General features: G+C 37.8%; 1 protein-coding gene across 3 annotated transcripts in view; it reads right to left on the bottom strand.

Moving 5' to 3' along the window:
- The window catches only part of LONP2 (lon peptidase 2, peroxisomal), a 98,791-nt gene that overhangs the window by 45,202 nt on the left and 27,051 nt on the right, over positions 1 to 26,538 (bottom strand). For all 3 annotated transcript variants that reach the window (XM_027092217.1, XM_027092216.1, XM_027092215.1), the window contains one exon: positions 19,710 to 19,851. In XM_027092217.1, the coding sequence (XP_026948018.1) occupies positions 19,710 to 19,851 (142 nt within the window). The remainder of the gene's footprint in view (positions 1 to 19,709; positions 19,852 to 26,538) is intronic.

Raw genomic sequence — 26,538 nt, 5'->3', positions numbered from 1 at the left:
CTCCATAATGTGGGTGGGCTTCATCCAAACAGCTGAAGGTCTGAAGAGAACAAAAAAACTGGCCTCCTTGAGCAAGAGGAAATTCTCCAGCAAACTGCCTTCAAACTTCGTCTACACTATCAGCTCTCCTTGGGTCTCAAGCCTGCTGGCCCACACTATAGATTCTGGACTTCCCAGCCTCCATAACTACATGAGTTAATTCCTTACAATAAATCTCTTTACATGAGTATATCTAGATATCTATCATATCTATAGATATACATGGATAGAGATAATCTATATATTATAAATAAATATATCTATATGTTCAATAACAGGTAAAACTGGGAAAAGATCAGCAAGGACACAGAAGACCTGAATAGTACTATCAACCAATTAGACATAACAAACACCTAGAGAGCAATCCATCCAACAGCAGCAGCAGTATACATATTCTTCACGAGTGCACATGCAAACATTCTCCAGGGTAGACCATAAGCAAGCCATTAAACAAATACCTATATTTCAAAAGCCTGAAATCATACAAGGTATAATCTTTGACCACCATGCAATAAAATTAGAAATGAATAATTTTTAAAAATTTGGAAATTCACAAAAATATGAAATTAACCCCTAAATTACAAGGGAAATCAAAAAGAAATCACAAGGGAAATTGGAAACCATTCCGAGATGAATAAAAACAAAAATATAAGTTACTAAAACTTATGAGATGCAGCTAAAGTAGTGCATATAAAGATATTGATAGCTGTAAATGCATATACTAAAGAAAATTCCAAATCAATAAACTAACCTTCCATCTTTAGAAAGTAGAAAAAGAACAAACTGAATACAAAGCAAGCAAAAGGAAGGATTAGAGAATAATCCTTAAATAAATGAAACTGTGACAAGAAAAACAATTGAGAAAAATCAACAAAAGAAAAGTTGGTTCTTTGAATAGTTCAATAAAATTGACAAACATTTAGCCATACTGAGTAAGGAAAACAAGGACATTCAACTTACTAAATCAGGAATGACACAGGTCACATTACTATCAACCTTACAGAAATAAAAAAGAAATAAGAGTATGCTATAAACAAACTTGTATGCCAACAAATTTGATAATCTAAATGAAATGGGAAAATTTCTAGAAAGATATAAACTATTGAAAGTAATCTGTCAAAAAGTAATAGAAAATCTGAATAGATCTTGCCATTCCTATCCATCATTGTACTGGAGGTTCTAGCCAGGGCAATTGGGGGTCGGGGGGAAGCCATCCAGACTGGAAAAAAGTAAAAGTATCTCTATTTGCATATGACATGATCTTGTACATGGGAAAACTCTAAGGAATCTACTAAAAAAACCATTAGAACTAATAAACAAGTTCTGAAAGGTTGCAGAATACAAGACTGATATACAAAAATCAATTTGTATTTCTTTACATAAGCAATGAACAATTTGAAAAAGAATTGAAGAAAATAATTCAATTTATTTTCTTCAGTAGTATCAAAAAGAATAAAACACTTACATTTAACAAAAGAATTGCAAGACATATACTCAAAAACCAAGTTGAAAGAAATTAAAGAAGATCTAAATAACAGAAGGACTCCCCGTTCATGGATTCAAAGAATTAATATTATTAATATGGCAATATCCCCCAAAGTGATCTACAGATTCAACAGAATCCCTATCAAAATTCTATTTAGCTTTTTTGTAGAAAGTGACAAGCTGATCTTAAAACTTGTATGGAAGTAAAAAGGACCCAGAAGGGCTAGGCAATCTTGCAAAAGAAGAACAAATCAGGAGGATTCACACTTCCCAATTTCAATAATTTTTACAAAATTACAGTAATCAAGATTGTGTGGTACTGGCATAAGGATAGAAATATGGATCAATGGTAGAGATGGAAGTCCAGAAATAAACCCTTACACTTATAGTCAACTGATTTTCCACAAGGGCAACATTACATGGAAAAAGAAGTCAACAAATGGTGCTTGTGACAACTGGATATCCACAAGCGAAAGAATGAGGCGGATCCTGACATCTCACACCACATACAGACATTAATTCAAAATGGATTATAGATCTAAATATAAGAACTAAAACTGTAAAACTCTTATAAGAAAATGTAGGAGTAATCCTCATGACCTTGGATTAGGCAATGACTTCTTAGATATGACAATTAAAACCAAAATAACAAAAGAAAAATACATATAAATTAGACTTTATCAAAATTAAAACCATTTTGTGCCTCAAAGAACACCATCAAAAAAGTGAAAAGAAAGCCCACAAAACTGGTGAAAACATTTGCAAATGATGTATCTCACAAGGGATTTATATCCAGAATATATAAGGAACTCAACAAGAAAAAGACAAATACCCAATTAAAAATGTGCAAATCATTTAAATAGATATTTCTATAAAGAAGATATACAAATAGCCAATATACACATGAAACGATGCTCAATATTATTAGCAATTAGGGAAATGAAAATCAAACCACAATGAGCTATCACTTCACACATACTAAATCAAATGGATGGCTAAAATAAAAAAGACAGACAACAACAAGTGTTGATGAGGATGCAGAGAAACTGGAACCCTCATACACTGTTAGTGAGATAGTAAAATAGTGTAGCCACTTTGGAAAACAGTTTGTAAGTTTCTCAAAATGTTAAATACAGAATTTTCATATGATCCAGCAATTCTACTCCTAGTCATACACTGAGAACTGAAAACCTATGTTTACACAGAAACTTGTACATGCATGATCACAGCAACATTATTCAGAATTAACCAAAAGGTGGGAACCATCCAAACACCCATCAACCGCTCAATGATAAACAAAATATGGTATATATATTCATATAAGAGAATACTATTTAGCCATGAAAAGGAATGAAGTTCTGATGCACACAACATGGAGGAATCATGAAAACATTATGATAAGTGAAACAAGCTAGTCTCAAGAGGCCACATATTGTATGATTCTATTTATATGAAATATCCAAAACAGGCAAATCCGCTGAGACAGAAAGATGAGTGGTTTCCAGGGGCTTCTGGTGGTGGTGGGGTATGGAGAGTGGCTGCTAATGGTACACGGGCAAAGACAATGTTCCAAAATTAGATAATGTTCATGGCTGTACAACTTGTCAATATACTGAAAACCAGAGAATTGCGCATTTAAAGGGGTGAATCTTACGGTTTGTGAATTATATGTCAATAAATTTATTTAAAAAATAAAGGTGGGAAATATGTTTACAAAAAAGAATACAAAAACAAAACACTCTACACACTTATTAAAATGGCCAAAATCCAAAACACTGACAACACCAAATGGTGGTGAGGATGTGGAGAAACAAGAACTCTCATTCATTGCTGGTGGGAATGCAAAATGGTACAGACAACTTGGAAGACAGTTTGACAGTTTTTCACAAAACTAAACATGCTTTTACCTTATGACCCCAGCAATTGCACTCCCTAGTATTTACTCAAGTGAGCTGAAAACTTACGTCCACACAAAAACCTGCACACAAATGTTTACAGAAGCTTTATTCATAATTGTCAAAACCTAGAAATAACTAAGATGTCCTTCAATAAAAGGATAAACAAACTGTTGTACATCCATACAGTAGAATGTTATTCAGTGATAAAAAGAAATGAACTATCAAGCCAGAAAAAGACATGGAAGAATCTTAAATGAATACTACTAAGTGAAAGAAGCCAACCTAAAAAGGCTATATACTGTGTAATTCCAACTATATGACATTCCTGGAACAGAAAAAAATATGGAGACAGATCAGTGATCGCCAGGGACTTGGCGAGAGGGAGGGAGGAATGAGTAAGTGGGGCACATGGGATTTTTAGGGCTATGAAACTATACTCTCTGATACTGTAATGGTGGATACATATCATTTACAGAGTCATCAAAACCCATACAATGTACAACACAAAGTGAACCCGATGTAAAGTATGGACTTAAGTTAAAATAATGTATTAATACTGACTCATCAATTTTAAGGGGAAACTGGGGGAGGGAGGGTGAGAGGTTATATGGGACTCTTTGTACTTTCCACTCAAATTGTACTGTAAACCTAAAACTGCTTTTTTTAAAGAAAGCTATTAATTTAAAAAAAGAAAGAATATAAAAGTTAAAAATAGTTTCTGATAAAGATTCATAATGTAAAAAAATTAAATCCTCTAAAGTAACTAGGTAGTGAGATGAGGAAGGGACAGATTACTGTGTATTAATTATTTCATTTTATACAAGGGAGGGACAATATATTTCATTTATGGTGGTGATACTTAAGAGAAACAGAGATGTGTGATTTGTAACTGAAAGGTATCACAAGTAGTATTAAAAAAACAGAATACATGCCTTCTGATCTAACAAACTGTCCATACAGTTAATGATATAATTCAAAGGAAAAATACTAGGTCTCTTGTAGGGCGCGGTCAGCTAACTGCCACGCAGCAGGAAGCTGAAGTAAGCTGAGTCATCCTTCCTGTGGCCACTGCACTTGCGCTAAGTATACTAATGAGGTTTTAAAGTAGCGACCTATCCGATGCTGGCTCACAAGTCGCACCATCGGCGAAAGCCAATCACAGAGCGACACATGTTCTTAATCCCTATATAAGCAGACTGCTATAGGATTGCGGTGTCTTCCTTCCATCTTTTCTTTAACCAAGCTGTGCTCCAATAAAGTGTGATACGAGAAGAATCTTGCGTGTGGCGACTCGTCATTCTGCTGGTCGGAGGCGGCTCGCCGCATTTGGTGCCGAAACCCGGGAACTTCGCGCCCTGCATGGAGGACCGATTCAGAACTCGACACACGGAGTGAACCGTCGGATCAAGATCCGATCTGGGTGCCATCAAGACTGACGAGAATTGTTGAAGAAAACTTCAGAGAAGATGCTGAGCTGGATGTTCCTGATGATTCTTCCCTTGCTTAGGGCAGAGAACATGACGTTCTGGGGAATTAGCCGGACCTGGCCAGTTCCCATGCCGGTTCACTCTCAGAGCAGAGTTCTTCCAATATTTTATTCCACTAGTTGTGAAATGAATACGGCCTGTACCCAGCCATTGAATTATGACTGGGCACCGTATAATGCCAGTGATTTTATTTTGAATCGAAGTCTTTGTATTAGTTGGAATTCCACAAAGGATTGTATCCTTTTGGCCAGGATAACCTTGACCACTTGGAACAATCCACTCAGAAATAATTTGGTTCCATTGAATATGTTGAATGAAGCTTTGAGCAAGATAACTCAAGGCCACACTTCAGGTTCAGGTATAGGGAATTCCAGTGAAAATGAGATGAATATTACCACTTTAGTTTTGGAACATACAGGGATAGTTCCTTTAAGAAATAATGCTTCTGATAAAACAAGTGCCAACAGGACTGTTGTCGCCCCCTATTGTGAGCCAGTCACATCAACACCCCCAGTCTTTACCCCTTGTCAGGGGGGAACTTATGCTAAGTATGAACTTAGTTCAGGCTTTCAATTTTCCCCTGATTTAAAGTCCTATATGGGAAGAAAGGAAAAAGGAAATGATACTAATGAGACAAAAGGAAATGATAGTACAAAGTGGTATTTTGAAGGATGGCCATTTTATTCTTGGTTATTAGTTAATGAGGCAGGAGTAGGCATGGATATTTCTGCTTTGGCCACTTTACAGATGCCCTGAATAGGAGTGCAGAGATTGGAGAATTCCTAAAGGGAAACTGGTCTCAAGAAGCTGAATGGATGATATTTAAGCAAAAGATTCAGATTATGCAACTGAATGCTACCAAGCTGGAACCCGTTACCTTTGGAGATTTTACCTCTTGGCTCTCTTCTGCCTTTTCCTTCTTTAAAGAGTGGGTAGGGGTGGGGATCTTTGGGCTCTGCTGTATATTTGGGATTATAATATGTCTCTGGTTGGTCTGTCGCATGCGCGTCAGGGCACATCGAGATAAGGTCCTACTCACTCAAGCGCTTTTGGCTGTTAGTGAAGGTGATTCTCCCGCAGCCTGGATCTCCGTCCTAAACAATTCGAATGGATTGCCCTTGCACGGAGAGGCCCTGTTGCCATTGCACCTCTATAGGGAATCAAAACTTATTCTGAGTCAGCCTTTGCACCCTGCAGCCCTTGTTGGCACTGCACGCAGGAAGGTGTCTCAGACATGCCAACGGAAGGCTGCCCTCGAACAGTGAGCACATCATGAGGTGAACACTTGTACGGGCTACATTCTGCTTGGTGATTCTAGTAAATAAAAAAGGGGGAGATGTAGGGCGCGGTCAGCTAACTGCCACGCAGCAGGAAGCTGAAGTAAGCTGAGTCATCCTTCCTGTGGCCACTGCGCTTGCGCTAAGTATACTAATGAGGTTTTAAAGTAGCGACCTATCCGATGCTGGCTCACAAGTCGCACCATCGGCGAAAGCCAATCACAGAGCGACACATGTTCTTAATCCCTATATAAGCAGACTGCTATAGGATTGCGGTGTCTTCCTTCCATCTTTTCTTTAACCAAGCTGTGCTCCAATAAAGTGTGATACGAGAAGAATCTTGCGTGTGGCGACTCGTCATTCTGCTGGTCGGAGGCGGCTCGCCGCAGTCTCTTTTTTAAAAAGGGGACAGAAAACAACCAAACCACAGATGTCAAAAGTCCCAACATACCAGTTAGTACAATATTTGAAAAGCCTATTGAACATCCAGACTTCCAGGCAGAGTCAAAAGTAATCTAAAAATTGATTATATGAAATAGTAATAAAACATAATGAAACAAGAAGGTTAAAAATTCAAAAAAAGCTGTACCTGGTATACACTAATAAAAAGGAAGGACGAACTGCAAAAGTATTACCAGCCTAAGGAGAAACCAAGGTAAGAATGGAACAAAGAAAATGGCTGTACTAGATAGCAGGAAATGGACACAATGATGACATAAGAAATAAATACTATTAAAATGTAATTAAAAAATTAGAAATTATAAAGTGAAACTGACAGAAAAAAACTGTCATGGCAAGTTTAATGCACTTCTGTATATCACAACATGCAGAAAAAATAAAGTTATAAACCTAGAGAATAGCAATCTCATAACACACATATATACTCTTGTTAAAATATTGCTGTATTCAGATATATATGTATACACACACACACACACAAACTATGTTTCCTAGAATCTATGAAATATGTATAAAAATGTTCCTCACTAAACTCCAAAATTAAGAAATTATTTAAATTACATACTTAGACAATACATAAGTGGTAGACAGTACATTAGAAATTATTTAAGTTATATACTTAAATACATAATAAACATCAAAATTATAATATAATTATTATAATACAAAAACAGTGAAAGTGGAAGTCAAAATTTTAACTACAGGCAGCTTAGAATAGTAGGTTTACGATACAGACTGCCCGACACCCTCTACCAGATGATACCACAGGACCCTTCTTTGAAAATAGCAACTGGTCTAAGAGATAAGATTTACAGATCCTGAAATTTGGGGAACCCCACCCCCAACTTATCACTATCTGATGAAGCCCACCAGGTATCAAGCCTCACACGTGCACACAAAATGTTCAATAATCTTAATGTCACACCTTATATATATATAAAGAGACATCGAAGAATCACCAAAGATTGGAGGAAAGCCCTAACATAAAACACAGGGGCCAAACAAACAAAAAAGGTAGAGAGACAAGGTGATTAAAATTAATGAGTTTACTAGCAAAGTTGTAGGATACGAGGTTAATATACAAAATACAAATTGTACTCTTTCTTTATATTAGCAATTATCAAAAATTGAAATAAAAAATAGCATCAAGAAATAGGAAATAGTTTGGGATAAATTTGACAGAGTGCAAGATCTGTATGCTGAGAGTGAAAAAACATTGCTGAGAAAGTTAGGAAGACCTAAAAAAACCCCAGAGATATATCTGTTCACAGATGAGAAGAAACAATATTTTTAAGATGACAATTCTCCCCAAATGATCTACAGGTTCAAATGAAATGCCAATTAAAATCCCAGCAGAATCCCAGCAGGCTGCTTTGGAGCAATTGACAGATTCTAAAATTTATATGGAAATGCGAAGAACCTAGAATAGCTGAAAAATTTTTAGACAAGAAAAGCAAAGCTGGACAACTAACACTAAATGATTTCAAGACCTATTATAAAGCAACGTGATCAACTCAGTGTGGTATTGGCATAAACATAAATTAATGGAACAGTATAGGGAACTCAGAAATATAAAACCCACATTTGACAAAGATGTCTATGGCAATTCAATGGAGAAAAGATACTTTTTTTGACAAATAGTATGGGAACAATTAAATATCTATATGCAAAAAGAAAAGGAACCTTGATCCCTTACTATGCATCATATACAAAAATTCACTCAGCATGAATCATAGACTCAAATGTTAGAGCTAAAACTATGAAACTTGTAGAAGAAAACAAAGGAGAAAATCCATGTGACCTTGGTTTAGTAAACATTTCTTAATTACAACTCAAAAGAAACCATTAACAAAACTTTTTAAATTGGACTTTATAAAAAAACAAAAACTTTTGCTCTTCAACAAACACTGTCAATAAAATATTTGAAGAAAATATCTGAAAAATATGTACCTGACAAAGGAAATCTACGTAGAACACATAAGGAATTCTTACAACTCAACAATGAAAAGACAACTCAATTAAAAGCGAAAAGTAAAATTGGAATTTCACCAAAAGACACAAAGGATGGCCAATAATCACATGCAGAGATGCTCAACAAGTCATTAATTATTAGGGAAATGCAAACTAAAACCACAATGAGATGATACAACACACCCACCAGAATGACTAAAATTACAAAAACTTACCACATATCAATTATTGGCAATGATGTGGAGCAACTGGGACTCTTACACACTACTAGTAGAAATGGAAAACAGCATAATCATTTTGGAAAACAATCTGACAGTTCCTTAAAAAGTTAAATCTATACCTACCACTTTGCCCAAGCCATTCCACTCCTAGGTATTTATTTATCAAAAAGAAATAAAACTATATGTCCATACAAAGACTTGTATTAATACATGTGTATTCATAGCAGCTTTATTTGTAACAGCCAAAACTTGAAAAATCCAAACATCCATCAAAATATGAATGGATACACCATCTCTTGTTGCTTCCAAAGGTTTTTGTCTTTCAGCATTTTTACTACATTATGTATCTACAGATTTGTGTTTATCGTACATGAAATTCATTGAGCTTCCTGGTTGTGTAGATTTATGTTTTTCATCAAATTTGGGAAGTTTTCAACCATTATTTCTTTGAAAATTTTTTCTGCTCCCATCTCCCTCTCCTGTCCTCTTCTGCACATACTGGTGTGCTTCACAGTATCCCACATTTCCCCAATGCTCTGTTCCTTTTATTCATTTTTTAAATCTGTTCTTCAGATTGTATAATCTCTATCAATCTATCTTCAAATTCACTGGTTCTTTCTTCTATGAGTTCAAGACGACTGCTGATTCTCTCTATGAATTTTTCATTTCAGAAGTGGAATCACTATGTTCACTGTCTTGATTATTTGTATGGCTTCATAATTTATACATATGTCACAGTTTATCAAATTGTGCATTTTAAATATACTCACTTTACTATATGTCAATTATACCACACCCTAGAGCTGTAAAAAAATTAATCAATAAAATATCTTTAAATAACAATTTGTTAAAAGGGTGAGCTGCTTCGGTTTAATGAGTGGCAATCAGCTGACATCTCAATCTGAAAGCCCATCTCCATTTGTGAATTAAACTGCCCAAGGCTAAGCATACATTTTGTAGAACATTCAAATGTTTTCATTTATTTCTGGCAAAACAGAATCATTAATATAAAGGAGATTCCTATATAATTTTTAAATACTGTCTATTCCTTGTGTAAAAAATAGGAATACATAACTTGCTAAATACTGGTAAAATATTTCCCTAAATGGACAGGATATTTTGAAAAGTGCTTGCTCCTGGAAACCTGGGATGTAGACACTAAACCCAATGCATTATTTCTCAATTCATTAGTCAAATTTCTATTTCTCAACTTATTTTTTCTCAATTTACCATTTACTGTCTACTTCTCTCAAGTTTCTTTTTTTTTATTTTCCTTTTTTACTAGTGAATCCAGTGAGGGGGGGGGGGGTCCTTGTAGAGAAAGATGACAAGAGCCAGGACTTGGGCCACACGTTGGTCTGCTGATTCCCTGATATAGCATCCCTGAGATTGGCAGCAGAGGAAAAGAAACGCTTGGAGACTATCCAGTCACAAATTCATACCAATAATTATCCCAACTCATTCAAGATTAGTTTTCATGTAAATTTAATCATGCAATCCAATCACCACCAAAGTCTAATACCAGGAATTTTAAATAGGATGGAAATGAGAAATAATAATTTTGGTTCAGAATATAGCTAAGGGCTGGAGGGCAGTGGATAGTCTGGTGGCAGCTGGTGCATGTATATGTGGGGGGTACGGTGGGTGGGTAATACAGGAAAGACAGAAAATGGAAGTGGGTATAAAAAGAAAAGAAAAAGGCTAACAAAGACATGAAGATATTTCTGTGTAATCTGCAACTATGCCTTGGGCACTGGTAAAAATGGTTGCTAGCATTGAAAAGTAACGATTAACAAGTCTTAAGCTTCCCTAATTTAGCTTAGTTCATCTTTCATTGCAGTCTTTCCCCTAATTAGAGACGGCAGAGAGAAAAAGAAAGCAGAAAAATGGGTATGGGTCTTCACCTACTCTTCTCTCATAACATCAGTATTTAAGGCATTTTTTACTCTGCTAGAGTTTCAGAATTTAAATTGTAAACATAGCATGTGATGAGATGAAAAATTAATATCATATCCTGGACTTCAAGTTTTTCATTTATAAAAGTTTAGAGCTGGATTTTCCTAAGTCTCTTTGACATTCTTTGACGATAGTTGTACATCTTAGAAGATAATATGTCTGTGGTATCTAAGTAGTAAATATACTACTTGATTTAATTACTAATTGGATCTAGTTTTTTTTTTAAACATTTTTATTGGAGTACAATTGCTTTACAATGATGTGTTAGTTTCTGCTTTATAACAAAGTGAATCAGCTATACATATATCCCCATATCTCCTCCCTCTTGCATCTCCCCCCCCCCTCACTATCCCACCCCTTTAAGTGGTCACAAAGCACCGAGCTGATCTCCCTGTGCTATGCAGCTGCTTCCCACTAGCTATCTATTACATTTGGTAGTGTATATATGTCCATGCCACTCTCTCACCCCCTCCCCATGTCCTCAAGTCCATTCTCTACATCTGCGTCTTTATTCCTGTCCTGCCCCTAGGTTCTTCAGAACTTTTTCTCTTTTTCTTTTAGATTCCATATATATGTGTTAGCATAAGGTATTTGTTTTTCTGACTTACTTCACTCTGCATGACAGACTCTAGGTCCATCCACCTCACTACAAATAACTCAATTTCGTTTCATTTTATGGCTGAGTAACATTCCCATATAAGTGCCACAGGTTCTTTACCCATTTATCTGTCGATGGACACTTAGGTTGCTTCCATGTCCTGGCTATTGTAAATAGAGCTGCAATGAACATTGTGGTACATGACTCTTTTTGAATTATGGTTTTCTCAGGGTATATGCCCAGCAGTGGGACTGCTGGGTCATATGGTAGTTCTATTTTTAGTTTTTTAAGAAACCTCCATACTGTTTTCCATAGTGGCTGTATCAATTTACTCTCCGACCAACAGTACAAGAGGGTTCCCTTTTCTCCACACCCTTTCCGGCATTTATTGTTGTAGATTTTTTGATGATGGCCATTCTGACCGGTGTGAGATAATACCTCGTAGTTTTGGTTTGCATTTCTCTAATGATTAGTGATATTGAGCATCCTTTCATGTGTTTGTTAGCAATCTGTATCTCTTCTTTGGAGAAATGTCTATTTAGGTCTTCTGCCCATTTTGGGGTTGGGTTGCTTGTTTTTTTTGATATTGAGCTGCATGAGCTGCTTGTAAATTTTGGAGATTAATCCTTTGTCAGTTGCTTCATTTGCAAATATTTTCTCCCATTCTGAGGGTTGTCTTTTCATCTTGTTTATGTTTTCCTTTGCTGTGCAAAAGCTTTTAAGTTTCATTAGGTCCCATTTATTTATTTATTTTTAATTCCATTTCTCTAGGAGGTGAGTCAAAAACAGAGTGTTCTGCCTATGTTTTCCTCTAAGAGTTTTATAGTGTCTGACCTTACATTTAGGTCTTTAATCCATTTTGAGATTATTTTTGTGTATGGTGTTAGGGAGTGTTCTAATTTCTTTTGTTCTTTTACATGTAGCTGTCCAGTTTTCCCAGCACCACTTATTGAAGAGGCTGTCTTTTCTCCATTGTATATTCTTGCCTCCTTTATCAAACATAGGTGACCATATGTGCGTGGGTTTATCTCTGGGTTTTCTATTCTGTTCCATTGATCTATATTTCTGTTTCTGTGCCAGTACCATACTGTCTTGATTACTGTAGCTTTGTAGTATAGTCTGAAGTCTGGGAGCTTGATTCCTCTAGCTCCGTTTTTCTTTCCCAAGATTGCTTTGGCTATTTGGGGTCTTTTGTGTTTCCATACAAATTGTGAAATTTTTAGTTCTAGTTCTATTTTTTGCTCTAGTTTGTTTGGTCTGGTGGGTTTTTACCTTGCTCCTTCATCTGTGTGTTTTTCTGTCTTCTCATTTTGCTTAACTTACTATGTTTGGGGTCTTCTTTTCGCAGTTTGCAGGTTCATCGTTCCTGTTGTTTTTGGTGTCTGCCCCCAGTGGCTAAGGTTGGTTCAGTGGGTTGTGTAGGCTTCCTGGTGGAGGGGACTGTTGTCTGTGTTCTTGTGGATGAGGCTGTGTCTTTCTGGTGGGCAGGTCCACGTCAGGTGGTGTGTTTTGGGGTGTCTGTGGACTTATTATAATTTTAGGCAGCCTCTCTGCTAATGGGTGGGGTTGTGTTCCTGTCTTGCTAGTTGTTTGGCATAGGGTGTCCAGCACTGGAGCTTGCTGGTCGTTGAGTGGAGCTGGGTCTTAGCATTGAGATGGAGATCTCTGGGAGAGCTTTCACTGTTTTATATTACATGGAGCCGGGAGGTCTCTGGTGGACCAATGTCCTGAACTCAGCTCTCCCACCTCAGAAGCACAGGCCTGACACCCGGCCAGAGCATGAAGACCCTGTCAGCCACACGGCTCAGAAGAAAGGGAGAAAGAAAGAAAGAAAAGAAAAGAAAAGAAAAGAAAAGAAAAGAAAAGAAAAGAAAAGAAAAGAAAGGAAAAGAAAAGAAAAAAGAAAAGGAAAGAAAAGAAAGAAAAGGAAAGAAAGTAAGAAAGGAAGGAAGGAAGGAAGGAAGGAAGGAAGAAAGAAAGAAAATAAAGTTTTTAAAATAAATTATTAAAATTAAAAAGTAATTAAAAAAAAGAAAGAAGAGAGCAACCAAACCCAACCCAAAAACAAAGCCACCAGTGATAACAACTAAAAACTATACTAATAAAAAAAAAGACAGAACCCTAGGACAAATGGTAAAAGCAAAGCTATACAGACAAAATCACACAAAGAAGCATACACACCCACAAAAAGAGAAAAGGGAAAAAATATATATATATCGATATATTAGAAAAAAAGAAGAGAGCAACCAAATCAATAAACAAATCTACCAATGATACTAAACTCTAAATACTAAGCTAAGATAAACATGAGACCAAAAACAAATTAGATGCAGAAAGCAAACCCCAAGTCTACAGTTGCTCCACAGTCCACCGCCTCAATTTTGGGATGATTTGTTGTCTATTCAGGTATTCCACAAATGCTGGGTACATCAAGTTGATTGTGGAGATTTAATCCGCTGCTCCTGAGGCTGCTGGGAGAGATTTCCCTTTCTCTTCTTTGTTCGCACAGCTCCTGGGGTTCAGCTTTGGATTTGGCCCCGCCTCTGCATGTAGGTCACCTGAGGGTGTCTGTTTTTCGCTCAGAGAGGACGGGGTTAAAGTAGCAGCTGATTCGTGGGTTCTGGTTCATTCAGGCAGGGGGAGGGAGGGGTAGGGAATGCGGGGCGAGGCCAGTGCAATGTTGCAACAGCCTGAGGCGTGCTGTGTGTTTGCCCGGGGACGTTGTCCCTGGATCACGGGACCCTGACAGTGGTGGGCCACAAGTGACCTGTGTTTTCACACGGGCTTCTTGGTGGCTGCAGCAGCAGCCTTAGCGTCTCATGCCCGTCTCTGGTGTCTGCGCTGATAGCTGCGGCTCACGCCCGTCTCTGGAGCTCATTTAGGTGGTGCTCTGAATCCCCTCTCCTCACGCACCCTGAAACAATGTCCTCTTGCCTCTTAGACAGTTCCAGACTTTTTCCCGGACTCCCTCCTGGCTAGCTGTGGCGCACTAGACCCCTTCAGGCTGTGTTCACACAGCCAACCCCAGTCCTCTCCCTGGTATCTGACCTCCAAAGCCTCAGCTCCCAGCCTCGGCCCACCCCGGCAGGTGAGCAGACAAGCCTCTTGGGCTGGTTAGTGCTGGTTGGTACCGATCCTCTGTGTGGGAATCTCTCCGCTTTGCCCTCTGCACCCCTGTTGCTGCGCTCTCCTCCGTGGTTCCGAAGCTTCCCTGCCTCCACCCCCCATCTCCACCAGTGAAGAGGCTTCCTAGTGTGTGGAAACTTTTCCTCCTTCACAGCTCCCTCCCAGAGGTGTAGGTCCTGTCCCTATTCTTTTGTCTCTGTTTATTCTTTTTTCTTTTGCCCTACCCAGGTACGTGGGGAGTTTCTTGCCTTTTGGGAGGTCTGAGGTCTTCTGCCAGTGCTCAGTAAGTGTTCTGTAGGAGTTGTTCCACATGTAGATGTACTTCTGATGTATTTGTGGGGAGGAAGGTGAACTCCACACCTTACTCCTCCACCATCTTGAAGGACTCAACTGGATCTAATTCTAATTAAGAACTTCAGTTGTTTTTTTTCGTTTTTTAATAAATTTTATTTATTTATGGCTGCATTGGGTCATTGTTGCTGCATGTGTGCTTTCTGTAATTGCCACGAGCGGGGGCTACTCTTTGTTGCAGTGCGCGGGCTTCTCATCGCGGTGGCTTCTCTTGTTGTGGAGCACAGGCTCTAGGCACGCAGGCTTCAGTAGTTGTGGTGCATGGGCTCAGCAGTTGTGGCTCGCAATCTCTAGAGTGCAGGCTCAGTAGTTGTGGCACACGGGCTTAGCTGCTCCGCGCCATGTGGGATCTTCCTGAACCAGGGCTCGAACCCGTGTCCCCTGCATTGGCAGGTGGATTCCCAACCAGTGCGCCACCAGGGAAGTCCCCAACAACTTCAGTTTTAAATAAAGAAGTTTGGACTTCCCTGGTGGCTCAGTTCTAATATTAGAACTGTAATATTATTGCCTATATAGAAAATTTGGTGTAGTATCCATGTATTTTATTTGCCCATTCACACAAAAGTGTATTTCAGAAATGCACTTATATTTAACGAACAGTCTGAATCTTGAATTAATTATAAATATGATAATAATCTAGCTGATAAAACTTCCATAATTTTGAGTCTAATAATTACATAAAAGGACTTTCCTTGCATCTAATATTTTAACACTATTCAACAACAGACTTGCCTGAATTCTACTACCAACATTTGTTTATCAAGTAGTTAGATCTAGTTTTATATTCTTCCAATAAATTTTCAAAAGAGGTATCTAGGGGCTTCCCTCGTGGTGCAGTGGTTGACAGTCCGCCTGCCGATGCAGGGGACACGGGTTCGTGCCCCGGTCCGGGAAGATCCCACGTGCCGCAGAGCAGCTAGGCCTGTGAGCCGTGGCCGCTGACCCTGCGTGTCCAGAACCTGTGCGTCCAGAGCCTGTGTTCCGCAACGGGAGAGGCCACAACAGTGAGAGGCCTGCGAACCGCCCCCCCCGCCCCCAAAAAAAGAGGTATCTAAATTTTAAGTAAATATTTCTATGCTGACAACAGTATGCTGGAAATACATTCTGTTTTATATAAGCAACAATTCCATGGAAGCTCAAGGAAATCAGCATATTCTTCATGAGTAACATGAAGGCAAGAAGAATCTACAGGCAGAACAAGTTTATTTTCTAATTTATTCAGAGTAACCACTCTATATCTACTATTATGTTCTTCATATCCAGTACATATTCTCTTAATACAAGTTAGCTGTAAAATAAAAATAATCTTGTATGAGTAAATTTTATAAGTAATGTCTAAACGTCAATTTTGAAAAAGTAGGTTTTCTATATGGAAAGATAAAAAACACATGCTCTTGAATATTCCAGACTCTCAGTAATATTCTACTTTAAATACAAGGTGTTGAGTAATTGAATTTATTCATTTTTTTCATTCAGGGGGATCTACTGGTATTGGAAAATTTGAAGTGGCTTTCAAAACAAACACAAAAGAAATGTCAGTGGATATTAAATTAAAATATTATCTGTAGAGTGATTTACAGTTTACAGAGTGCTTTTATATATATTCTTATTTGCTTCAATAACCTGTGAGGTATGAGAGGTTTTTACCCAGGATTTGGGCAGGCAGGGAGAAGGAGGAGGTCAGGGACCAAGACACTCGGTTCTTCCAAATCTACGTCTTGCTTCACAGATACCACAGTCTATAAGGAACTGATGCCATTCGTCACTAAACATCAGAGATAAGCATGTGGCCCAGGGTGGCATTTACTTTGAGGTATCATTTGAGGCTTTTGTACTTTTAGTTTGGAAATTGCCAGAAGAGTGAATACCAAGTTCTACGGCAGGTAAGAAAATATCAATATATCAGCTGCTTGTTATCAAAGATCAATTTAATTCAACAAATATTACTGAATCACCACAAAGCACTAGGTGAACATTTGAAATATACAGTCAAACAAACATACAGGGGGCTTAATCATCTTCTCCTACTACTTGTGAAGCTGTCTTTGGTGGACTTGTTTCAGGACTCCTACATATAGTCTGTTGGGAAATCTAACTATCAGGAAATTATTCTTCAGTTCTTTTCAACAGGGTAACAGTAAGTGTCTAACGGGAGAATCTGTCAGATTATCTGAAAAGTGCCCCAATTAAACTAAACTGCATGTCCAAAGTTAACAACTAAGAAACCACTAAAATCTTAAATAATGTTCACTATTTTATCATTCAGAGTACTGATTAGTAAACCAGTTACTGAGCCAGAAGAGAACTGTCTTCAAATAAAAACAAGCAAAACCAAACCAAATCAAACTCTTATCTCCAAGCCCTGGGGCTTTTAAAGTAGGGTAACTGTACTTTTTATTGTCCGAAGAGGACCCACTTCTAAGACTAAAAGAGAGTGCAATTAATAATTAGGCATAAACTGGGACTGTCCATGCAAAACAGAATGTATGGTCTCCCTGTTCATAAGACACATGTCCCAGTCCATCCTGTTCTAAGAAGATTACAAAAACAGAAAAACAGGAAGCCAGAGGGAACTCAAAGCAAGGAAATAAACAAGAAAAAACCTTTTACAAAGCAAGTTTTCCCTCGGTTTTACAAATCAGTTTGAATATTAATAATATTTTACTTAAACCAGGGTAAAGAGTGGGGGCAGAGGTGGCAAAATAAGGAGGACTGGTTAAAGTAAATTTATGAAGCAGTCAGGCACACCAGATCCCTTCCCCTATCCCAGCAAGTACTGGGATTTTCTTAAGAACATAAAGCAGTGGTTCCCTGTGCAGGTGACACTGGGCACAGCTGAGTAGAGTACATACTATACTGAAAACAACAGTTCAGGTGAATGCATATATCCAGGATGCTGAATGCTTGGTTCCTAGAATGTTGGCAGCCAGGCCTTCATTCTCAAGCCAAGAGACTTTTAAAGAGTCTTCTCTGAGAAATCTGACCAGCCTCAACAGAAAGACCTAAAGTTATTGACACAGAAGGTTCCTCAATGAAATGTATTAGTCAGATAACCCTACTGTGAAAATTGTAATCAATAAGCCCCCTCTCATATGTTCATAGCTTCCAATCAGCTTTTTCATGCCTCACTATTAAATATGAACACACAAAAACTGCCAGACATCTAATGAAAGACTCTAATATAAAAGACAGAGGCCAGAAAAAATATATAACGAATAGATAAATGCAGCTTTGGAGCAAAGAAAGGAAAAAGAATTTTTTTTAATCTATTAGTATTTTTCTCACAGAGACAAAAGAACATTTTACAACTATGTAACAAGAGCAAGGTAGTATAAAAAGAACATGCAGAGAAGTTAAAAAAAAGGGGTTCTTTGAAATGACAAACTCAAAGAAGGATTAAAAGATAAAGCTGAGGAACTCTTCACAGAAAGTAGAACAAAAAATAAAAAAGATGAGTAATAGGAGAGATAAGAAAATTAAAGATCTAACATCAAATTAATAGGAGTTCCCCAAAAATGGTGAAGAAATCATCAACAAAAGGATTCAAGAAAATTTTACAGAAATAAAAGGAGAGGATTTTCCAATACAAAGAACCTTCAAAGCATCAGCAAAAATGTAAAAAGACCCATGCCAGGGCAGATTATTGTAAATTTTCAGAACACTGGGATAAACAGGAGATCTGAAAAGTTTTCAGAGAGTAAAACAAGTCACAAAAGTCTTAGTCTCATCAATAGCAACACTGAAAGCTGGAAAACAATGGAGAAATGTCTTTAAAATTTTGCAGGAAAATTATTTCCACCTGGAATTCTATACCCAGTCAAGCTACCAATCAAGTATGAGAGAAACATAAAGACATTTTCAGATATGCAAAGTTGAAGAACGTTTACATGCAAGCTTTCTCAGGAAGCTACTGGGAGACTAATACCAGGAAAATGAGAGAATAAACCAAGAAAGAGGAAGACGCGGAATACGGAAAACAGGAAACCCAATGTGGGGGGAGGTGAAGGGAGATCCTCAGACCACAGCTCTGTGCCTAGTGTGGGAACAACCAGTTCAGATTAGAGGCTTAGAGAAGACAAAACCAATAAAACACAAAGGGTCTGGAAGTCTCCCAATGAAAATTAGACAGTTGGTGAAAGTGAACAAAAGAAACAAGGTGATTATTAACTCTAAAAACATGTTTAAAAACACAGAAAAACAAAAAGGACAGAAAAAGCAAAGTGATCATAGTTCACCACATGGCTCAGCTGTGAAAAGCACTTATATAACTATAATAGTATAAATACTCAACAATGACTTAACAAAATCAGGATAAAATTTATATTGGGAGATTGGGGATATAAAAATGATATAGTAGGGGTAGAAGGAAGCAAGCAAGCAAAATCATCTCCTATAGATAGGAATCTATAATGCCAAAAACTCTAAAATCAAGAAAGCAGTACAGCCATGATCTCTAGAAAATGGACTAATCAACTAAAAGTCAGAGGATCAAAGTGCAGAAGAGGAAATAAGGCACCCCAGGGAGGAGACGTGCTTGCTGTTTTTTGTAACAATCTTATAGAACAACTGGTCTCTAAACAATAAATATGCATAAAATTTTTCTTAAACTACTTGATAAAAACAAAGAAAGAAATGAGGGGAATTATTAGAAAAAGAAAAAAGAAAATCTCTATGACATTTTAATTTAAATATCAAATGGCTTCAGGTTTCAGTTTGTATCAAAGTGTTTTTCCCATGGTTAAACCCACATCAATGTATATGTTCCCTAAATATGACTATCTACTCTCACCCACCCATACTCTTCCAGTGTGATTACAGACAGGGAATTTCCTAAATCTTACCTCAAGCAGAGCTGCTGCAGGATCACCCTGTAGACTTTTTCCTAGTTTGTCCACCTCATCTAACAGGAACACTGGATTGTTCACCCCAACAGTCTTCAAGCCATTGATTATCCGGCCAGGCATGCTGCCAACATAGGTGCGTCTGCGGAAGGCGAATAGTAGATTAGCAACAGGGAGATGGCAGAGCAGTATCACTTAGAAATCGAAACTCTGGACTGGGAAACAGTCATTTAGTTATCACAGGAATATAGCAAAGAGATACTGTAAATTTTAAAAGCCCTGTGATACATCAAAGAGTTACGAGATTCAATTCTTATCTTATTTTCTATTGAATTCTGGCTGTAAATTACCCATGATATTAGAAACACTGTATCTAATTTTTGCCACTTAGTGAAACTGAAAAAAATTATCCTTAAATCACATAGTTATGATTCTTACTCTTTGAGATTCTAAAACTTCCAAAGAGTCCTATGAATTTAATTCCCACATTTTTCTTAGTTTTTCTGGGCACCTCCCTGGCACTTACCAAACCCCAACATAACTACCTTCTTACAAACTGAAATGGCTGACTCAGAACTGGCTAAAACATCATCACCATCCTCATAAAGGAAATCAGAATTGGTTCAAAGGACCACTCAAAATGTAGGCCTCTCCCCAAAAAAAGAAAGAAAAATTCCAACTTTTTTATATTCAGAAGGAATAATTTGTTATTCACTGTAGTAAGAGGACCTGGGGCCAACAGTATTTATATCAAAATTCCATTAATTCTGGCCTTTTGAATAAAACTGTGTTCACCCTATATACACTGATTGGCATAACCAAGCTCAGCCAGACATTAGGTCATGCATTCAAATGTTAGAGGCTGCTTTAACATATCTCAACAAGAATCATCTACATAATTGACAAATGCACAACGTGACATGAAATAAAAATATGCTTGTCAAACTGAAAAAAGTGCCTTTTCTACAAAGCCAGCAAAACTTTATTTTAAGCAGCAGTTTACTAATTTTAGTTACAACCTTGCTGCCTAAGCCATGAGCAAATCAAATGCTGTTTGTGAACAGGCATAAAAGGGTGAATGCCTGCAAGAAACAAACCAAGGGCAAGTGGAACAGCGGCCGTATCTCATGATCTGCACAAAGCCAGCTCACGGAGCAGTTCTGCCACATGACTGGTATAAAGTAGGACAGAGTAAACAGTGACCTTTGAAAAGACAAGAAAGCCTTAAAAATATCGTGGGAATGCCTTTCATCTTGGGGAGTGATCAAGGCCCTGGAACCAGATACAGTAAATACTGTCAACTTATAATAAGGAGTTAGCACACTTCAAGATTTCAGAACAGGATACAGGAACGACAAGACTCATGATTAATAAATTCTCTGAAATTCTCTCTCTAGAGAACTTACAGATTTGTCAGCCTTCTGTGAATAAGTAGGGAAGGGAAATTAAAAACAAAACAAAAAAACCTCAAAGCCTCTAAGGGTCATTCCTTAAAAGAAAGGGCATTAATTTATTTTCCCTTACTGCTTTTGATAGGCAGATTTCAAAAACAGGTACTTGCAATTCTAGACCTAAAGTCATGGAGAGAAAATAATATTCTAGGCAGCTGCCCTTTCTAAAGAAGAAGCGGAAATCTAGGTACTAGTCACAGTATACAAACAACTCCTCCTAAACTTTCTACTGCTTCCCAGAACCTAGAGAATAAGGTCCAAATTCCTTTGTCTGGAATTCAAGGCTCTTCACAATCCAGTCCCCACCAGCTTTCCTAACTTGCTGCCCTTATGCTCTTGCTTCATCCACAATAAAGGTCCTATTAATAGCCCTTACGCTTTTTTATCTTTGTTAATATGGTGCCTTCCTGCCCTTAATACTCTCCCCACCTAGGTAAATCCCAGAAATTCTACCAAACTTTTCCTGACCACCCCTCACAAAGTGATCTTTCCAATACTGTAATGTCTGCAACATTTACTGGCCCTACAATTTGCCTGATTCATACTTACAACCTAGGTTTTATCCATGGGTACCAAGCATATTGCCTCCACTAAAGAGTCAGTGAGCATTCTGAGGACAGAAAGTAGGTCTAAATACAGATTAGATGCTACATATAGAGTTGTAAGATTGTTCCCCAAACAAAAGTTTGTTTCTCCTATTTGTTTAAGGACAACAGATCAACAATGATAGCACCCAAAGTATCTTTCTATCACCATTGTTAAGGTCACATAAGTCTCTGAGTACTGCTTTGCATAAATAACATGACCCAAGCCTCAGTTTCCTCATCTGCTAAAATGGGGATAGTAACAGTGCCAACCTGATGGATTATATGAGATCACGAGAGAACATAATAGGTAAAGCACAAAGCACAGTACGTGGCACATGGTAAGCTTTCAAAAGATGTTAATTATAATTGTTATTAGTAATAGCTACTTAAAGTCAACTTCTAATTTCCTAGAAAAAATACAAAAGCAGAAATCAATACACCTAAATTTGGATCCCATTTCAATCTCTGTCTCATCGAAGCAACTCTTTTTTTTTCAATTAATTTTTTTTTTTTTTTTGGCTGCGTTGGATCTTTGTTGCTGTGCGCCCGGCATTGCGGTGCGTGGGCTTCTCATTTTGCGGAGGATGGGCCCTAGGCGCGCGGGCTTCAGTAGCTCAGTAGTTGTGGCGCACGGGCTTAGTTGCTCTGCTATGCATGTGGTATCTTCCCAGACCAGGGCTCGAACCCATGTCCCCTGCATTGGCAGACAGATTCTTAACTACTGCGCCACCAGGTAAGTTCCAGAAGCAACTCTTATAAATGTCTTTTCATAGTGAAACCAAGCCCCCCAAACCAAGTTCTCTTACCGAGTTTATGATTAATCTCTCTATCCAAAACTTTACTCCTTTTCTTATCCCCTCTGACCTCAATCCTGCCAACACTGGTCAACCAGAGTCGGATGACTGAAATTGCTGTTGTCAATAACATTGTTAATGTACTGAAATCACTGTTATAGATCTTATCATTAACATACAAACTCAGGTTATTTCTCCAGGGCAAGATGAGCCAGGGACTACCTGGCCAGAGAATTGTAAACCAGAGACATCCTGACTCCTGAAACTATGATTAGGAAATGTCACAAGATGATAATTAACCCCAGCCTTTTTGTTCTTTGCCTTTTAAAAAAACCCTCAGTCAAAGATCAACTGGAATTGGATCTGGGGTTTGTCTCCCATGCGTTTGCTTGGCGCCCTACAATAAACCCTTCCTTTGCTACAAACCCACTGTCAGAGCTCAGCTTTCTGTGCTGTGAGCAAACGAGCCCTTTGCTCAGTTACAACAGCAACAAGTGTGCTCAATGCCTCCAGAGTTCCTTAATCACAGGTGACATCCTCAAATGTGTACCACTAGTCTAGATGTCAAACCAAGACAACTATTATCAGAGCCTGTAAGCTACTGAAAATATCTATAATGTGCTTGTCTTTTGCCACAAAGTATGCGTAACAGGCAATTCACTAACTGAAGTTACAGAATAAACTTTGAATAAATCTTTGGAATATGAATCCGACGGTGAAAAATGTAGCAACACACAAATGAAAATGTTCTCTTTCAACATCACTCAACAAACACAAACATTTAAAAGAACAAATTAGCATACCAAAATATCCTACTGAGAAACTACATTAAGTAGGAAATAAATGAAACTAGTATTCTTTTACAAACTATAACTTTTTTGAGGGCAAAATACTGTCTTTTCTATGTTCTTCCTTGTGATACAACATCTAGAAAGCAATGTAGCGCAATATAGGAAAGTCTGCAAAGAATGTATCATTTTAATTACTTATTATTCAGCCTGAATACGTAATTACCTAGGAGTTTTTCTTAAAGTACACAAGTGAACTAAATAACATATGGATTCATAAGTATAATTATTACAGGCAGTTCACAGGTTTATCAGGACAATTCAACTAGTGTATAAGATACACAAAAACAAAAGTGTCTATACAGTTCAAAATTTTAATTTACAAGATCAGCATTTTTAATTTTCCAAAAAGTAGTCTGTGTTATACTTCAAAAAACAACTACACAAAATTACAATATCATCTATTTACAGCTCTATGGTAACCAACTATTTTACTACTCTGCATCATCCCTAGATATATTCAAATCTAATGTAATCCAAGAAGCTGGTCATTCTGTCACTGCCAAGGATATCAGGATAAATGTCAGGAATAAGGGGTGTTTTACTCACCTCTTTTCCAGCATGTAGAGAGGGAGAAAAGCAGGCATTTACCATCAATTTTTTCATGCCTATCCAGTTAAGGAGCTCTTATGGGCTATAACACAAACTATTAAAGTGATATTTACAAACAATTTGTAATATAAAAAGTTTATGTTACAATGCTAAGTGGAAAGGGTAGGATAATTCTGTTGCTTTAAAAAAAATGGCAGAAGCTGCCCAATGAAAAGTTGGGCAGGAAATAAAATGTTAAAGGTGATTACCTTTGTATGGTAGAAAAACATGAGAATTTTTTTCCTTTTATTTTTCTAATTTTCTACCAAGGGTGTACATATATACCTCTCAAGTTGGCAAAAGTAATAAATCTAAAAGAGATCCTAATGATTTCTTTTTAAAAAAGAAAAAGTCTTTAAGGAACTAAAAATAGTCTTTAATATAGCATGTCTAAACAAATCAAATTGTTCTTACAGCAGTCATTCCTAAATCATTTGCATGGATGTGTTCATCTAAAGGACTGCATGACTTCCAACACGTTTTAATCCTACTTGAACTCACGCAGCACTTAGAGAGCACTTACCACGTTTGGCACTGTGCTTGGCAGCACAGACTGATACAGAGGAGTATAAGACATGTGAAAACGCCTACCCTACAGAGCTCCTACTTTTAATATATCTATGTTTTACCTCTATAGGAATATATTAGAAATGCCAGAGGCCTGTATTATTTGATCACTGAAGAGCACAATAGACAGTACGTAGTCAGTTCAGAGGAGAATAGGATCATCACTGACTGCACTTATCTTAATGGAGGAAGCCTTGGGCTGGGGCCTCAAGATAACCTGAAAGTTTTTCGGAGGCAAAGAAGAGCTGCAGGGCTTCCCTGGTGGCGCAGTGGTTGAGAGTCCGCCTGCCGATGCAGGGCACGCAGGTTCGTGCCCCGGTCCGGGAAGATCCCACATGCCGCGAAGCGGCTGGGCCCATGAGCCATGGCAGCTGAGCCTGCGCGTCCGGAGCCTGTGCTCCGCAACGGGAGAGGTCACGGCAGTGAGAGGCCCGCGTACCGCAAAAAAAAAAAAAAAGAAGAGCTGCATACAAATATAGGTTATAAAGGAGGCTAGTGAGCAAACCGTAACATGTCTGGCATACCATGCTAAAAATATTTTAAAGGCTTGCTGCTTCAGGTATTTTTCCCTAATAATGAAACAGCAAATTTATTTAAAACATCATTATTTCAGGTTACATATGAAAATTTATCAATGTGGAAAGAAAAGTTCATTTTTCTTCTCATCTTGTTTAAGAATTGAGCCAAGAATTCCTTACAATGATAGAACTTTATCATCTGAACAAACAGCTGGTCAGTGACTTCCAGTTACTCTCAACAATAACTTGAGAAATATCGCAACAGTAGTATATTTCACTGAGGAACAGCTAATGAAAAGAGATCGTTATAGAAACATGATTTCAAAAAACTTCATCCTAAAAGAAGTCACTTTATACTTAATGTCTATGAACTGATTTAAATTATTTAAATATAATATTTAAATATAAAAATGTAAGTCATAAAAACTGATAGATGGGAAGAGAGATTCTATGGCTTATAAAAGTAGACAGAAAAATCCCAATGGAGATAATGAGAAACGTTAAATTGAAAAAAATGCATTAGTTAATATGGAGCATAAACATGACTATTCTTCCTCTAATCCACTTAAAATAATATGAACCAAAACAATGGGCCAACATTTAGTCAGATCACTATATTTTCCCAGTTTAAGATTTAAATGTAAACCAAGTCTTTTTTTTTCTTCCCCATCTTTCACCTCATTATCGTTTTAACTCTAAAAGACATATCTTAGGTTGTTTTAAAAATAAATTCCTAACTTATTAGCACCTTACTCCACATAAACAGGTACTTCTACCAAAAGGCTGGAGCTCCATGCATGGGAAAATGGGGAAAGTGAGTGACAGAATCGAGAAAAAGCAAGGAAGATAACAGAACGCAGCTCTGTTTTTCCTTGGCTATTTTAAGGCTGCAGAACAGTGGTGCCTACTCACAAGCTGGGGAAAAACAAAACTCTGCATGAACTCTACTTGTGGGCATGTGACCAGTACTTAAATGCCAAGACCTGGGTGTTCCCAAATGCCCACACACTCCACCCCGTGGCTGTGCTATAATCCTCTGCCGTTCTCTCCCCTCCTATCACCTCCTCCAACCCGCAACTCTGACACAAGCGCATACTCTGCTCTCAACCCCCTCCCCTTAACCACCACACCCCACGCTCCACCTGCTTCCAAACAGGTTTTCAAACAGAAATTTTCACCAGGCTTTGATAATTTAGTGGGTAGCTGGGTAATAAGTCCCCAGTAGCACAAGGGCAGATGGCTCTAGTGTTTAGTGAAACATCTGGTACAGGGATGGCTAGTGAGTACATGCTTACCAGCAAGGTGTATCAAAAATCAGGCTTAGTAGAATGAGTCATAGACAAACCCACAAACCTTTTATTTGGCAACAATCGTAACCTCAATTCCCACCACACATTTCTTTTTTTTTTTTTTTTTTTTTTTTTTTGTACGCGGGTCCCTCACTGTTGTGGCCTCTCCCATTGCAGACCACAG

This window comes from Aethalodelphis obliquidens, unplaced genomic scaffold, assembly GCF_003676395.1.
Source record: "Aethalodelphis obliquidens isolate GAN/ISIS:26980383/991018 unplaced genomic scaffold, ASM367639v1 scaffold75, whole genome shotgun sequence".
NCBI lineage: Eukaryota > Metazoa > Chordata > Mammalia > Artiodactyla > Delphinidae > Aethalodelphis > Aethalodelphis obliquidens.
This window is presented reverse-complemented; position numbering and strand designations above follow the sequence as displayed.